We start from the raw sequence: 16,113 nt of genomic DNA on the forward strand, positions 1-16,113 counted from the left end.
TAAGATAAACCCGTTCTGATAAGGGATCAGATAAATTGTTCTCCCTGGATTTTATCCTATGAGTTGCCAGTACACACTATTTTGGGTTATTCTGAAATCATTTCACTTTTCCCTACTGTCAATCATTTTTATCTTGCTTTATATGGCAAAACAGAATAAAGGTATACAGTTTTGACACACTTAACAACTTTAGAATAATCTTTTAAAAGCACAGAATCCCACTCCATTTAAACAAAGTGATGTTCAAAACAATGGTGGCTCCAGCACTTGGTGGCGAATTTCACCCTTCCCGCACTTAGACACACCTTAGTTTACAACTTTCTAAGTCTCCTGTAAAAGTACTAGCGTGGGTTCAGGTCACTGCTCAAACTTGTTCATGACTGGACATATATGAGAACTGTACTTGCATTCTAAGGTAGAGAAAAAGCTGGTTAATTGTTTGGGCTAGTTCCAGTATAATTTTGTTTCCTTTGCAGAAAGACATTTTCTTGATAACGTCAAGAACATTACTGGGCTAATAGTGTAGGAACTGAAAGACGGCATATTGGGTGACCTTTCCTTTTAGAGTTGACCTCCATTACTTCCTAGTCTGAACCCCATTTTAGACAGTGCTTGGATTTTGAATAATTAAAGTAGCAGACTGCATGCCCAGCAATCATTTATAGAAATTTTGCCTCAGTAAGATGTTAATAATAAGATCTGCAATGGAGCCTACAGTACTTCTATTGAACAGTCTTTTTGGAAGGAAAGGAAGCTTAATGATAGCCACAGAGTGATACATTTAGGCTCATTTGATTGTTTAGCCTTTCAGGAAACCATTATGTTAGAAAAATAAAAAGTGTCAACCTCACTGAACAAAAAGACAATTTAAAATCACTAGACTCGCTTCATTGGCTTCAAATTTATTGCACCTTTTGATGTCGTACCCATTTTACTGTTTATAGCAGAAACATTAGGAGGCAGATCGTGGTTTGTATATTTCAGCTAATAGTGAGGTTATTTACTGCTGCATGAATAAAAAAATAAAAAAATAAATTGGTGTTAAAATCCATGTAATAGGGATATTGATGAATCTGTAAGTTTAAAAAAGATATTTAACAAACAAAATTAAACTTCAGTTTAGGCCAATAACATGGGGATAGTATCATAAAACATTTTAATGTGAACACTTCTTCACTTCCACAAAATGATAAAACTATTTACAACATTTTGCTTGCAGTTTGGTCACCTTTACATTAGCTACAGACATCTGCAGATGTTTTTAGGTGGGAACAGGTATGTGCCTAACTCAGGCATTAGATGACAGGCTGGTAATATATTTTCCTTCTATGCAGTGGCTCTTCGACAGTGCACTGTGCTGCAAATAAGCACTTTCTATTTACATTTCCCTTTTTCTTTATGGCTCAACAACAAGAACAAAAACCAAAAAAGGAAAAGAAAAGAAACCCAGAAACAACAGTAGCACTTTCAAATCCAAACACTGCCAAGTATACTAAAATTGCACAGTTTTGTAGAAAAAAGTGTGCATTTACCCCAATGCTTAGCCCCGATTTTTAAAAAAGTTAGGTGTGCAATGACGTGTCTAATTACCACCGAGAAGTACAAGATCTTTTCTTCTAAAAATCAAGGCAATTTCTCTGCACACCTAATTTTCCCCCCAAAATCAAGGCACTTTTCTGAGCATAAACAAAAATCTCTTTTCCTTGCTTTTATATCATATTTCCATTCAGAAAAAAATATTTTTTTCTGTAGAACAACAATGATAGTTTTGCACAAGGGAATACAATATCTTTCACACAGAGTGTTTCAGCCAGGAGTATTATTTCCATGTTAAAACAATTCCATTGTCTTTGAACACAAAATTCTTACATACATTCACAGTTTTCATGGGTTGTAATTAGCTTCTCCAGTTGTGCTTTTTAAAATTCCAGGATTTCCCCCTGCCACCCACCCCCCACAGTAAGTGCAAAGCAAAATGTCCTGTGCAGCTACAATGGTTGTAGAGTTATAAACTCTATAATGATGAGCGTACTCATTCATTCTCCATTTTCTTCACCTGCCTTTTCAGGTATAGCTTCCAGACTTCGACGAGGATTGGAAACCTCAGCATTTTCAGATGCCGACTTATTCAATCCACACGAGACAGTGGCAAAGTGAATTTGTTTTAGATTCTCCTGTGCTTCGTTTTTAGCATACTTGAGAAGATCAGACTGGCCCTGTTAAGTTACATAAAAAAGAAGTCACAATTACCAATAAGGAAATATTTTACAGGCTTTATTTCTTGTTCAACTATCTGGTCAACCAAGACGAAAACCAAATCATTTTGTTATAAAGCACACACAGGTATGGTGTTGGCTCCAGTTTAAACTCTATATATTGCCAGCAGAACAGTACTGCATAAATGGCAACTTTCCTGCCACTCCTCTTCCAGTTCACTCTCATGTATGCTCCCTGAAACTGTTCCCCCATGGGTCAGGGGCCCCACGTGGAAAACGGTGAAGGTCGTGCAGTGAGGGAATCAACAAAAAACACCCTCCCTCTCTTCTGAGAGCAGACGTGCCAGCTGCAAACAGAAAGACAGCGAAGGATCCAAGCTTCTGTGTGCAACTGGTTGAATACAAACATCTTTCCTAGCACTCTAGGCTCTGTGACAAGGGATGTCTCCTAAATTTTGGGTATATCAAATTAAATTACAGCCATAAAGAGTCTGTCATACTTGAAGTCCGACAGTGTCAATGCCCACATGCTAGGTGCCTTTGATCTCTTTATAAGAAAGTGAACAACCTGTATCCATAATCAGGGATTCCCAAGGCCCCTGCAAGCATTCCAAAATGAAAGTTGGAAGTCTTTGAGAAATACTTTTAATACTTCGGATAAAGCTCAACTATCTTGTCTAGAGTCACAGGTGCTTCTCTACTGGCTTTCCTGCACCTGCAAGCAATTGCTAGATGGGAGTGAATGATTGTTGAGTCAAGAGCTCTATTGTGGTGGGGCTCAGATGATGCTCATCATTCCCTGTAAGGCAGCAAGAAATGCTTTTCACTACCAATTCCTCTGAGAGACATTTCTATAGGCCAGTAGTTCAAAGGATGCGGCAAAGAGTTTCTAGACAAATGACTTTATCTCCTCTGAAGGGCAACTGCTTTGCAATGGGGAAAGCAATAAGCATGGTACAGCTTTGTAAACCAGAAGCTGCATTCCCCCTGAGGACTGTGCTGTTCTTAAACAAGAAGTGTGGACAATAAAATCCTGATCGATGACCCACATAGCACATCTCTACAGAATGAGGCAATTATTTACAATCACATTTCAATGCCATGAGATATTCAAGAGTATATAATATTGAAGAGGCCTATATTACTTTTTGCAAATGACATAAAGCAGTGGCTCTCATCCTTCCTAATGCCACGACCCTTCCATACAGTTCCTCATGTTGTGGTGACTCCCAACCCTAACGTTTATCCATTTTACAGATGGAGAATACTGATGCAGAGAGTCTCAGGCGACCCCTGTGAAAGGATTGCTTGACCCCCAACAATCCACAGGTTGAGAACCGCTGACATAAAGGGAGATTTATAAAGGTAGTAGAATATATTAGAACCCTTGCATTTGGCCATTTAAATTTTTTTTCTGTAACAGAAAATGTTCATCCACAGAATTCTGGTTTCAACATATTATATAATCTGTCCAAGAAAACATGTGCTTAAAAAACTTTCATAAATCTGCAATAAAGAAAAGTTAGTATTGCACATTATGGAAGGTTAGATTAATTGTATGTTATCACAAACATTTTCATGAATTTCAAACACTGCATGGTTTGCTTTGACGTTATTTAGTCCACTTTGTTTGATTTCAGTTTGTTTAAACTTGATCTAGTTGACTTTTGCTTTTGCTAAAATAAACGGAGTGAACTACATGTTGGGCACAAACTGTAAAATTCCTGGAATCACAGTCAAGCCCCACTGAAATTAATGGAAGGTCTTAATAAAACAGGACAAAATCCAAGTTGCTGTTCTTGACTTTTGTATTGGTATATCAAGGTAGCTATAAGTGGTAAATGACAGGGAATGATAATAAGCAACCAACAAACTAGCACCTTCTGCCTCTACAAAGAACAAAAAAGCACCACTGATCTCCCAGTACGCTCCCCAGAGCATGCTTATATTGGCAAATAATAACTTACTGGTGGTCAACTAGCCTCAACCAAAGTGAGGGCTTTTTCGGCCCTGGTCCCAGTCTGGTGGAATGCTCTGTTCCATGAGAAGGCAGTCCCGCAGACATAGGCCCCTTCCGCACATGCAGAATAATGCACTTCCAATCCACTTTCAATGCACTTTGCAGCTGGATTTTACTGTGCAAAATAGCAAAATCCACTTGCAAAGAATTGTGGATTGAAAGTGCATCATTCTGCATGTGTGGAAGGGGCCAGAGCTGCTCCACCAGGAATATGGTAAGAGGCAGCTATGATACTATCAGGCCTCCCCTTCCCCTCTTTTCCTCTCTTGAGAGCCAGTGTGGTTTAGTGGTTAAGAGCAGGTGGACTCTTATCTGGTGAACCAGATTTGTTTCCCCATTCCTAGGTTCCTGCTGGGTGACCTTTTAAATTAAACAGATTTTTTTTCAAACAGTTTGTCATCATTTTCCTATAGGTAATTTTTTTCTATATCAAAAAGTTATAAAATTGTTGAATTTGTATTCTTGAGCAGCAGACATTCTTTATGCTCTTGATGTACTCACTGGAACATGGATTTATCTCAACAAGAACTACACAGCACAATGTTTAAGGTTGCCAGGTCCAGGTTAGGAAATACCTGAACATTTGGGGACTGGGGCATGAGGAAGGTGGGGTTTGAGGAGAGGAGGGACTTCAATGAGCTATAACGCCTAGAATCCGGCTTCCAAAGTGGCCATTAAGGTGAATTGATTCTTGCCATCTGGAGATCAGTTGTAGTAGCTAGAGATATCCACCCATCCACCTGGAGGCTGGCAAACCTAACACCAAAAAAGAGTCACCTACACTGATGTTTTCCTGTTCAGATCCTTCTTCTAATACAAATCAATACCCTCAGCTTCTGCAACAGTTTTACACACATTCTCCCATTAATGTTCCTCTAATGCCTAAATACAATTTCACATACACTGACAAAGCACCCCATCGGGGGTGGGGGGAACCCGCTTCAGGAGCAGCGCACCGCTGCACCAGTGGATTTGCCCTCCCCAGGGCATTTAGCTTAATGGAGGGGTGACCGCGCCAGTATATAACCGCCACTACCCCTGGCGCTGGAACAGCACACTGAACGCTGCACCAGCATCCCAGCTTTGCTGCTGCTGTAGCGGGGGCAGGCCAGGGGAGGAGCTGACATTAGATAGCTCCCTCCCACCCTATGCCGGCATTATACTGGCAGGTCGCAGTCTGCACTTAAGCCAGCCTTTTGGCTGGAGTAAGTCTGAATCAGCCTATTGATTGGCGGCAGGGAGGCTTTTTGACTTCCCCACATCGCTGGGAAGCCTCTTTGGGGACAGTGGCCAGGTGCAGCTGTGGCACTACAGTCGGGTACCCTGTTCATGGATAATACACTTTCAACCAGCTTTAGCAATCATTTGCAAGTGGATTTTACTGTTTCACACAGTGAAATCCAGTTTCAAAGTGGATTGAAAGTGCATTGTTCCGCATGAGCGAACGTGCCCAAGGCAATTACAGTACAATCCAAAGGACAGTTATGTCCTGGTAAGTCCATTAGTTTAGAAGGATTTAGCTCTCCTTGGGATGGCACCAATAGGAGCCACAAACATTTTCTATCACAAATTTCAGAGTACTGAGCCTATTTTACAATTCCCATTTCTACATGTTTTCTCTACAGTTGAGTTTTTCTTCATGCTTAATTCTGTTTTATGCACTTTTTTTAGCCAATGAAATGCAAAAACAGGTTTATCAGTGATGGCTTGGCTTCTTGCTCTTGCTATTTATTTTGTGACTGTCCTGGCATCTTTCTGGGAAGCTGAAGGTGAGATTTCAGTTCTTGTGCCAAGGTTCATGTATCACCAAATAAAGTGTAATTGCCACTTCCAATGACTGCTGGCCCTTGTTGTGCTGGTAACACATGAAACAGAAGGACCTCCTTGAAGTATTTTCCATGCCAGTGCGACTGCCAGGGAGGCCTTCGTTTCCCAGTCTGCCATTTCTTGTGCTTTTTTTTCGTTATTTGTGGGGTCATTATTTTATACAAATGTTTTACTGCTGTTCAGGGTATGGAATGGAAAAATACACACAAAAAGTCATGATCCCATGCACTTGACTGACAGATCCTTAAATAGTCTGGAAGCAGTGGGCTGGATCCAAATCATGGAACTGGATCCGAATGAGCCCTTGTGAGAGTGAAATAAATCTTCCAGCCTACAGAAGGTCTTTTTGTGAGTGTAGAGGTACTTTTGGATCCAACTCCACAGTTTGGACACAACCCACCTGCTAAATTGATGCAATGTGTGGGAGAATTAACATGAGAGCTACAGTCTGTATGGTTTAAATTTCTCTACAATAGATCCTCTAACAAATCTGAGTAGGAAGAATGAAGCTGAGAGGAGGTGAAATGAAACTATTTTTGAAAAATTGAAAGAAGGCTTCAAAATGTGTGGGAGAGAAAGAGTGACATAAAATGTTACAACATTAAAATAGACTCCACAGTTTAGAACAGAGATGAGTTACTCAGTGGATAAAGGGAATTGGGTGATGAAATGTAGGCAGCCAGCTGTACTAACTTTGCTACACTTTTTAATTCTTCTGAATAGAAAACACTGTAGATGAAAAATTGAAACATTTCTGCATTTTAATTGTGTACTCTTCTGTGAAAAAAAAGCTTTGTGAAATGCATGATTTTATATTCATACAAAATGTAAACCCAAAAATTATTCCGGAGTTAAAGCACAGAGGGGGAAAATGTATAGCAAGCATTTTCAGTTACTATAAATGAAAATGTGTTAATACTTTCACTGTGTACATCATTAAGTGCTATTGATTGATTTCAAAAAGAACGGCAAAATATTTAATTCTCTCTCTCTAACTGCATTAATGTTAATACAGCTGGTTCTTTTTAGACAAACAGATTCCTAATAGCTACACAGAGCCTCTTTTAGGAGCCCTTCGTCACTCTCTACGCGGGTACCGGTCATCGGCTTGGCTCCTGAAGCTTTTATGTTCAAACCATTGAGGATTCTGCTAGAAGTAGAACGTTTTAGGAATGTCAAAGATAACTGGCAGATTGGAAGTGGGGACTCAACAAAAATGGCACAATCTTCTAAATATAATTTTAAAGAAACAAAAACTGAAGTGCAGTAATCTCTGATGCTTCCTCCACCTCCATAATTTCCCCTATGAAAAGTCCTACATGAAAAGACTGTTCATCAGTGGAGTGAAATAGTTTGAGATACCCTGGAACTTCAGTGTGGAAGGCCCAAGTTCATCAAGGTTTTCAGATGTGTGGGAGCTTTGGGACTATAGGTGCGCCATACGCCATCCAATTGGAGGTGTGAGGCGGCGCTAGTAAGGTTTTAATGTGTCAGAGTGTATGGGGGAGGGGGGGAGGCAGCAAAAGCGGCGGAGAGTTGGTTAATTGCCACTAATAGGACTAGGAGGCTCTTTATCCCAAAATGAAGTCCGGTGCAGGGATTCAGCCAGATGGCTCAAGTTGTGACAACATTTCATCTGTTAGCCATTTATTGTTTAGGATTAGTTTCTCAGTTTAATCAGGTCCACAAGGAAAAGAATTAATATTCCCACAGGTAAGCTGAAAAAGTTTAAGTAGTTTAAATTGACACACTATATTAGTTTTTCGCCCGTTTTCTAGTGGATACAGTGGGCTAAGGAGATAAAAATGTGCAAGGGATGAAATAGACAGATGATGTCTGAAACCTGGAAGAAAACTGCTGTTGGTCAGAAAATCCATTACACTGTCCAGTTTTAGACCAGAACATAGGTGAATTTATTTACTGCTTTACTGTACTGTGTTCTTCCTTCCTCTACTCCACAATGATTTTACTGTTTACTTTAGATTGCACTCATTTTTCACCTTTTCCTCTGAGTCATCAATAATGTTTCATGACCCTCCCATCTCATTCAAGATAATTTAAACAAACAATAGATCTAACTTTCGAGCTATGTCCAACGAACACTGCAAAAAAGATCAGTGCCATAACTTTCCACATCTTACGGTTCAAGCAAAAGCTGCATCTGCTTTAAAAATATTTTTATTACTTAGCAGAACTGGACTTGATATTAGTCTGTCGACAGTTATCATACTTCTGGTAATGAATTTGAAATGGCAACCTATGGTAAATTCACCCAAACAAAAAGCATGTATTGCTAATTTAGTACAGGGGTTAAACAGTTCCCAAAGAAAATCACAAAATTAAAAGAGAGGTTATCAGTGTTTCCCAATTTTGTTGGTAAATTTGACCCCACTTTTTCTGAAACACAAGTAAATCGACATTACCTTTAAAATTGTAATATTCCAAGTAAAACTCTCCATAGCTTTTTGTAGTTTTCTCTCTTTCAAACCTTCCTTTGCACCTATGTTTTGCAAGTTTTCATGGAACTCCATTGCTAAGGGAGAAAGGAAAACTTTATTCAGATATTGGTAGCATCATTTTTTACCCACTAGAAGATGCTCTTGAAAAGCAATGTCTTATATTGTTAGTTTTCTGTCATCGACAAGTGTGTCAAACCAAAGGCAGAAAAAAGCACAAAGCAAAGGTATATAGGTTGCATATACGCTGGGCTCCTCCTGCCTATGCATGACTGCTGACATACACACACCAACCCTGGGTATCAGGAATCCTATTTTTTCAAGCACTCCCACTCACACGAATGGTGCATACCATAGACAATCCTCATATGGGTCATAATACTTAGCTGAAGGATCTCCATATCTAACCCATAATTTTTAAACACATCAGTTTTCAGTACCATTTTCTTGTTAAAAACCACAAGCCCAAACCCAGAAGTTCTGGGTTCATTAACAGTCTGCAGTCAGTGTAATCCCTACTGGTTAAAATTTCCCGTTCAACAGCTGAGTGAGTGCAGATTCTATACTAGCAGTAGCATTGATCATGGATTTAGAGCAGGGGTAGGGAACCTGCGGCTCTCCAGATGTTCAGGAACTACAATTCCCATCAGCCCCTACCAGCATGGCCAATTGGCCATGCTGACAGAGGCTGATGGGAATTGTAGTTCCTGAACATCTGGAGAGCCGCAGGTTCCCTACCCCTGCTCTAAAGGAATGCATTTAGTCATGGAGCTGAACTGTTTAATATTTAGTTACTCAGTTATTAAAAGTATTAGTGTGAATTCATTGTTTTGATTAGTAGTGAGATGCAGATGTTATGTTTGGTTCATATGGTATCTTTGATTTCACTGTCTTTGATAGTATAGATAGCAAGCTTTTGAGGTAGAACTGCTTGAAGAGAAGTCCAGTGGGACTTTGAGTTCTGCCCTACCGCACCCCTAAGACTCTTGGTCTGTTAAAGGTATTAGAACAGCCATTTGTTTCTCCAAATAAATAAAGCTTCATTTAGATAAACTTAGAAGGTTTGTTTTCCATTTGTGGAGCTTTAGGGAAAGTACATTAATGTTATATCTTCTATGTGTAAGTTTGTAGAGGCGTTCCAGATGGCATAAGTGGCCACTACTTTCCCAGTAGTCCATGTGGCAAGCTATTAACTCAGTTGATTTCCACACTGAATTTGGGAGACATGTGGCACAGAGCAGTAAACTGCAGTACTGCAGTCAAAGCTCTGGCTCATACTGGAGTTGGATTCTGATGGAATTTTGTTTCAGTAGACTCAAGGTTGACTCAATCTTTCATCCTTCTGGGGTTGAAAAAATGAGTACACAGCTTGCAGAGAGTAAAGGGTAGTCTCCTGGAAAAGGCAATGGCAAACCACCCCGTAAACACAGTCTGCCTAGTAGACATTATGGTGTGATGTCACCCCATGGATCAGTAATGACCCACTTTTACTTGTAAAACTGAGTTGAGGAAATGACAAAGTTGATGCTATAATTAAATTGGTGTGGTGGGTGAGCAAGAGTTCTGACTTGCTTTGTGGGTTCTGAGTAGCATGCCATAGCATAATAGAATAGCAGCACGTTGGCAAATATTTGTATTAATAAGTAATGTTGCTCTGTCTTGATAAACCTCCAGTATTTGTTCTGTGGCAATAATGTTGCCAAAGACTTCCTTCTCCATGAGGGATTTAAAGTCAACTGTGGATGCACAACTTCTGACATAGCGCCTGAGATATAAATTGTTCTCTTTGCTTCCATTTTGTCCTCAACTCTGTGAGACACTTTAGAATGAGAATGTGTGATTAATACAAGGTCATCTGGCAATCTTTCAGATCAGAATTGGGATTAAAACGAGGATCTCTTGGATCCTAGTCTGACTAGTCCACACTGTTTTTTTATTTGACTTCAGTTGTATCTGCCCCTTGGCCGTTGTCTGGCCCTATTCTAGACCATTTCAGCTGGCTCTCAGGGGATGACATTGAAAGGATCCTAGCTGCGTTGAAGCCAACTTCTTGTCTCTTGGACCCATGCCTTCTTCGCTGGTGAAAACCAGCTGCAAGAAGTTACAAGCCCCCCAGCAGCTATGATTAAGTGGTCTTCCCGGGGCCATTGAAGGAGGCACTGGTAACATGTTTGCTCAAGAAACCATCCCTGGGTCTGACTGATCTAGGAAACTATTGCCCATTTTCAAATCCACCTTTTCAAGGTAGTTGAAAGAGCAGTGGATGAGCAGGTTCAGGTAATCCTGGATGAAACATCAGCTCATTCCAGTCTGGTTTTCAGTCTGGCTTCCTGCCTGGTCATGGGACAGAGACTGTGCTGGCCACTTTGCAGATGACTTCCAACAGCAGCTGGATTGATACAGGTTGGCGCAGCTGCTTTTCTGGCAGGGCTGGAGCAGACTAGTTTAAGCAGATCTCCTAATGACTCTTAATGCAGTTCAGCTAACACCATCTGCTTCTGCCAGAAGTCTGGGGGTAATCCTGGATGCCTTCCTTTCTTTGGAAGCCCAGGTTGCTAATGTTGTCAGGTCGGCCTTTTCCCATCTTTGCCGGCCCTGGCAGCTTATGCCCGATTTGAGTCACTCTGACCCTCCCACTTGCTTCTTTTTCCATTCTCTTCCTTCAGCCTCTTCCTTTCTTTGTTGTGTTCAAGCCAGACTTGTCATTATTCCCCCATGCTATCTGAAATGCAGACTGGACATTTCAGTATTGGAGGTTGACAGCCATCTGTGGCTGGCATCTTCAGAGGTGTATCACAGAGAGAAGTCTGTGTGTAACAGACTTCCCTCTCTGATACACCTCTGAAGATGCCAGCCACAGATGTAGGTGAAACATTAGGAACAAGATCCACCAGGACCATGGCCATACAGCCCAGAAAACCCACCAGAACCAGTTTGTGATTTTCGTTTGCTATTGTTTGGTTTGCCTTTCCTTTACTTCTCTCCCTTCTCTTTCCAGTAGTTCCCATCACTGCATTTAATTTAAAACAGAATTGAAAATCATTAAAAACATTTTCAGTTTAACAAGCCAAAATAAAATAAACCATAAAATGCCCCCTCTTCCACTGTAAAAATGCCTCAAAAGCTGTGGCAAACAGGAGGTTAGCATCACGGTTCTTCTTGAAGATCTCCAAGGATATGGCAGCTCTCACCTCTTCAGGAAGCCTTTTTCACAGAGCTGGAGCCATGATGGGAAAGGCTGGGCCTCTGGTCAATGGAAGACCCACCATCCTAAGTGGTGGGATAGCCAACTGATGACCATAGTTGGCTGGCAGAGACATATAGAAGGAGAAACAATGCATTCCCTGAATGGCTGTAATGTATTATTTGTGTGCTATATATTACATAGCCCAAAGTGTCCTTGGATTGGTTCATCATAAGACATCTCTGGGGCAACTTTTGGCATATGAATTTTATTCATTAGCCAAATAACAGTTGGATGGCTGAACATTAAGACTGCTGGATGAAACTGATATAATTTCTTATACCTATTCAACATCACATCTCCATTAGCGTTAAAAATAGCTCCTCTTGCATCTAATTGGGGCAATTTATGCTATGTGAAGGTTTCCAGTTATATAATTATTTCCTTTGTTATCTTATATTAATTCACACTGTGGACTTTTACAATATTAACTTTAACATTTCCTGTCCTTACAAGTTGACCTGTTTTAAATGCCGTATTCATTGTGGATACAGATCATAGCTTAAAGAATACTTTTTGTCACAACTCTGAGGAGCCATTTCACACCTGAGCCAGAATAAAATTGCAGATTTATCTGAACTGTCATTGGATAAAAAACACAAATGTACTAATATAGCTAATTGCTGTGATTTTACAATTTGAGAACGTCATGTGAGATTCGTTATCTCAGTTCCAAAGAATTGCTATACCCTATTTTTTTTGAAGTGTGACAAAAAATTTAAAATGTTAAAGGAAAATAGGGTTTTTAATGGACTAAAATTATTTTACGAGATTATTTTCAGACTTAGTCCAAATTAACAAAACATTGCTAGACCTTGAGATGAATTAATTTCATTTGAGACAAAGACAAAGAAATAATAAGAATTTTTGTCATGGCATTTGAAAGCATCCAGGTATGTGTCTTGGCACAAAAGTGAAATGGACAGCTTGAATTCATGTTCTTTTGGCAACTATCATGTGCGTTCACAACTTCTTATGTGATTCATATAAAATGCCCTTCGTATTTTGCTACTGGAGGCTACTACTGCCTCTTCTATAAACCATCCCTTCATTTTTCCTTAACTCAGTTGGCCTCTTTTTCCCCAGTGTAAAAACTCTGAAAAACAGTGATATCCTGTAGCAGTTGTTAATTTTTTTTCTTTTCTGCAGTTTATTAGCTGTTCAGTAGTTTATCCATAATATAACTAATTAACAGAAGTCTTATAGATACTAGATTTCTTTTCTGATTTATAGTTGCATTATCTACGCTACAGTAGTAGTTACCGGTAATCTACTAACACCAGTCTAGTGTAGAATCTGTCCTTACGTAAAATAGAACACATGATTCCTGCATACTTTCCAGCCCTTTACCTAATGAAGTTACACATTGCTGCATCAAAACAATGAATTCACACTAATACTTTTAATAACTGAGTAACTAAATATTAAACAGTTCAGCTCCATGACTAAATGCATTCCTTTAGAGAAGGTAGGGAACCTGCGGCTCTCCAGATGTTCAGGAACTACAATTCCCATCAGCCTCTGTCAGCATGGCCAATTGGCCATGCTGGTAGGGGCTGATGGGAATTGTAGTTCCTGAACATCTGGAGAGCCGCAGGTTCCCTACCCCTGCTTTAGAGCCTCGATCTGCCTGGCCCTGTGAAACGTCACTCCTCCTTCAAGACATGTATTGCTTTCTGCTTTATAACAAGAAAGTTGGAACAGAAATCAACATTAAGAACTCTTGGCTCACAACCAATAACATCAAATGCCTTGTTTCCAAATGGTAAGATCTGACCATGACATAAATCCATACTGAGTAGAAAATAAAATGAGCTGGCATGTTTTTTCTGTTTCATAGTCAAATATAAGGTAGAGGTAATTGAGAGAGATTGGCTATATACCCTGCATTATAAATGTTATATATAATTTAAAATGCTATTAAACTTTCATTGTCAAGTAGAAGCTATTCATTTAATTCCTGCCCCAGTTAACACTGTAAGGCAGGCTCAGGCAGCTTTGGGTCTTATCCCAGTTAAACTATTTTGTGACCTTTGGCAAGTCACTTATCTTCTAAATGATTCATAAAGCTAAAATTAAGTTAAAAATTTCTGTGAGTGAGAATGTAAAATTAATAGATGAACGCATGTAAGACTCACACGTGTTTCCTTTAATAATCCATTTATTAAATGAACAAAAGAACACAACTTGGAAAAAATCTTAAAATTGTACATTTACATGGTTTGGGGCAGTGATACTCAATCCGTTCTGTGACACTCAAGTGGGTCACCTTTTGTTTCAAGATGTGTCACAACATTTTCAAAAAAATTCTCAAAACAAAATTAATTTTAATTTAAAAATAAAACAGATGCCATGCAGGAAGCAGGAAGCAGCCTGTCAATTCCCTCTGCTCACTGACAGGCTTCTTCCTGCTTTTTATAGCAGATAGCACCCCCTATCTGTGGGTGCCAGCTATACCATTACAGCCTAGCCAATAAGGCTGCGCTCTGGCTGTTACTGTGGTGCTCTTGCTCTGGCTAACTGCACTTTTGCAAATTAACCCCATAAGAGCCTAATTTGTCACATAGGGCAATTTTTAAAAATGTAAATGTATGGACTTGGATCCCAATGATCCTTCGAGTACACAAGTGTCAATCAGTCCCCAGGAACTTAATTGTGGGGTACACAGCAGGCTGCAGGAGTAGCAAAGTCAGAAAGTTGTCTTCCATGCTCTGAAATTTACTAAACTGGCATATATTATTTCAAGTGGAACACTATATGAATTAAATGCTGTTAAAATGTTCTATTTCATTTTGTATTGATTGTATTTATACTTATTACAATTAATCATTTAAATTAATGTTGATTAATTATATGAATTTATACTAAGCAATCATATAATTCATAATTATTTTATACTAACATTTCACAAGGAGAAATATAGCAACATCAAGCAATGATAGGATGCTACAAAAACAAAGAAGGCTGAGAATGACTGGTTTAACTTAATAGAATATACTGTATGTAGAATGCTGCGAGACAGTTAACGTAGTCACATTTTGAAAATAAGAGTGTTCCTTACCAGCTTTTTGGCACTGGACTACTTTTTCATATACAGCATCTGCATTTTCTATCAGAGTCTTGATAGTAAGGATCATCTGTTCAAAACAGAATCAGGTAGTTTAAATATTTTTGCTGAACATATGAAGCTTTTTATTGATGTACCTACCCATCCCAGTGCTATCTATGTCAGCATACAGTGGCTCTTCAGGATTTCAGGCAGAGATCTATTTAGTCCTAGTTTTGTCTATTTTGTCCGACTTGAGATCCTTTAATTGAAGATACCTGAAGACAGGTTTGCATGCAAAATATGTGCTCTAGTACTGAGCTTCAGCTTTCCTCTCTTTCAACAATTTATATTACCTGACAAATACTGCAATGTTGATGACAATATTACATTTGATGGATACTTTAAAAACATCTTTTTTTGTAAAGATGGGTAGCAGTAACCGTAACCATGAGTCCCCTGCAGCCAAAACAACTAAGAAACATATACTGCATTAAAAATTAACATTTTAATCCTAACAAATAATTGCCTAATGTTGCGATGACACATTCCTCGGCAATTGCCATAAAGGACTCTGCTGTTTGTAGAACTGAGTCCTGCATGGCAATTAGCCCACTGCCAGTCCCCTGCCCCCCCCACCCCAAACACCAAGCTAGGCCCACTGGGGCAGCAGCAGCAGCTTACTGCCCGCTGCCTCCGCACCAGCCTCCCATTCTTCCTCCTGGCCTCCTTCGGTGTCAAACACCAAGCCAGCCCACCAGGGAAGCAGTGGCTTGCCACCCGCTGCCCTACCAGCCCCGGCACTAGCCTCTCATTTCCCCCGACCAGCATTGCTCGCCCCTCCCAATCCCCTGGACCTCTCATTCCCCCACTCAGCCTTCTCCCACCCCAAAAACCAAGCAAGGCCCTATGGGGCAGTGGTGGTTTCTGCCTGATTCCCCAGCACCAGCCTCCCATTCTCCTGCCTGGCTACCTCCCATTGCCTCTCCTGAGTCTCCCTGCCACAAACAGCAAGCCAGGGCTGGCGGGGCAGCAGGAAATACCAGCCTCCTATTCCCCCACCCTCCCACATCTACAGCCCATTAAGCACATGGTTATATATATTTGTGGCCAATAAATGAAATGTGGCTCTGGGTAACAAAAGTTTTACCACAGTCGATCGTATGTCTGTCTTAAAGGTGACATACAATTCTCTGTTGTTCTGGACATTTTCTTTTTGTACCAGTAATGGAATTTGATAAGTAAAGACTAAACTTTTCTTGGTGTTTAGCAAGATGCTATCTTTGCCCTGAGTACACTCCAAG

At 40.0% G+C, this 16,113-nt stretch overlaps 1 protein-coding gene across 1 annotated transcript in view; it reads right to left on the minus strand.

Moving 5' to 3' along the window:
* Positions 1-881: 881 nt before the first annotated feature.
* The window catches only part of PLCL2 (phospholipase C like 2), a 124,440-nt gene continuing 109,208 nt past the window's right edge, over positions 882-16,113 (minus strand). The window contains exons 5-7 of the mRNA XM_048510782.1: positions 14,825-14,900; positions 8,487-8,596; positions 882-2,216 (exon numbers count right to left, since the gene is read on the minus strand). Coding sequence (XP_048366739.1) covers positions 2,037-2,216; positions 8,487-8,596; positions 14,825-14,900 — 366 coding nt within the window. The 3' untranslated portion in view covers positions 882-2,036. The remainder of the gene's footprint in view (positions 2,217-8,486; positions 8,597-14,824; positions 14,901-16,113) is intronic.

This window comes from Sphaerodactylus townsendi, linkage group LG11 (assembly GCF_021028975.2).
Source record: "Sphaerodactylus townsendi isolate TG3544 linkage group LG11, MPM_Stown_v2.3, whole genome shotgun sequence".
Taxonomy (NCBI): Eukaryota; Metazoa; Chordata; class Lepidosauria; order Squamata; family Sphaerodactylidae; genus Sphaerodactylus; species Sphaerodactylus townsendi.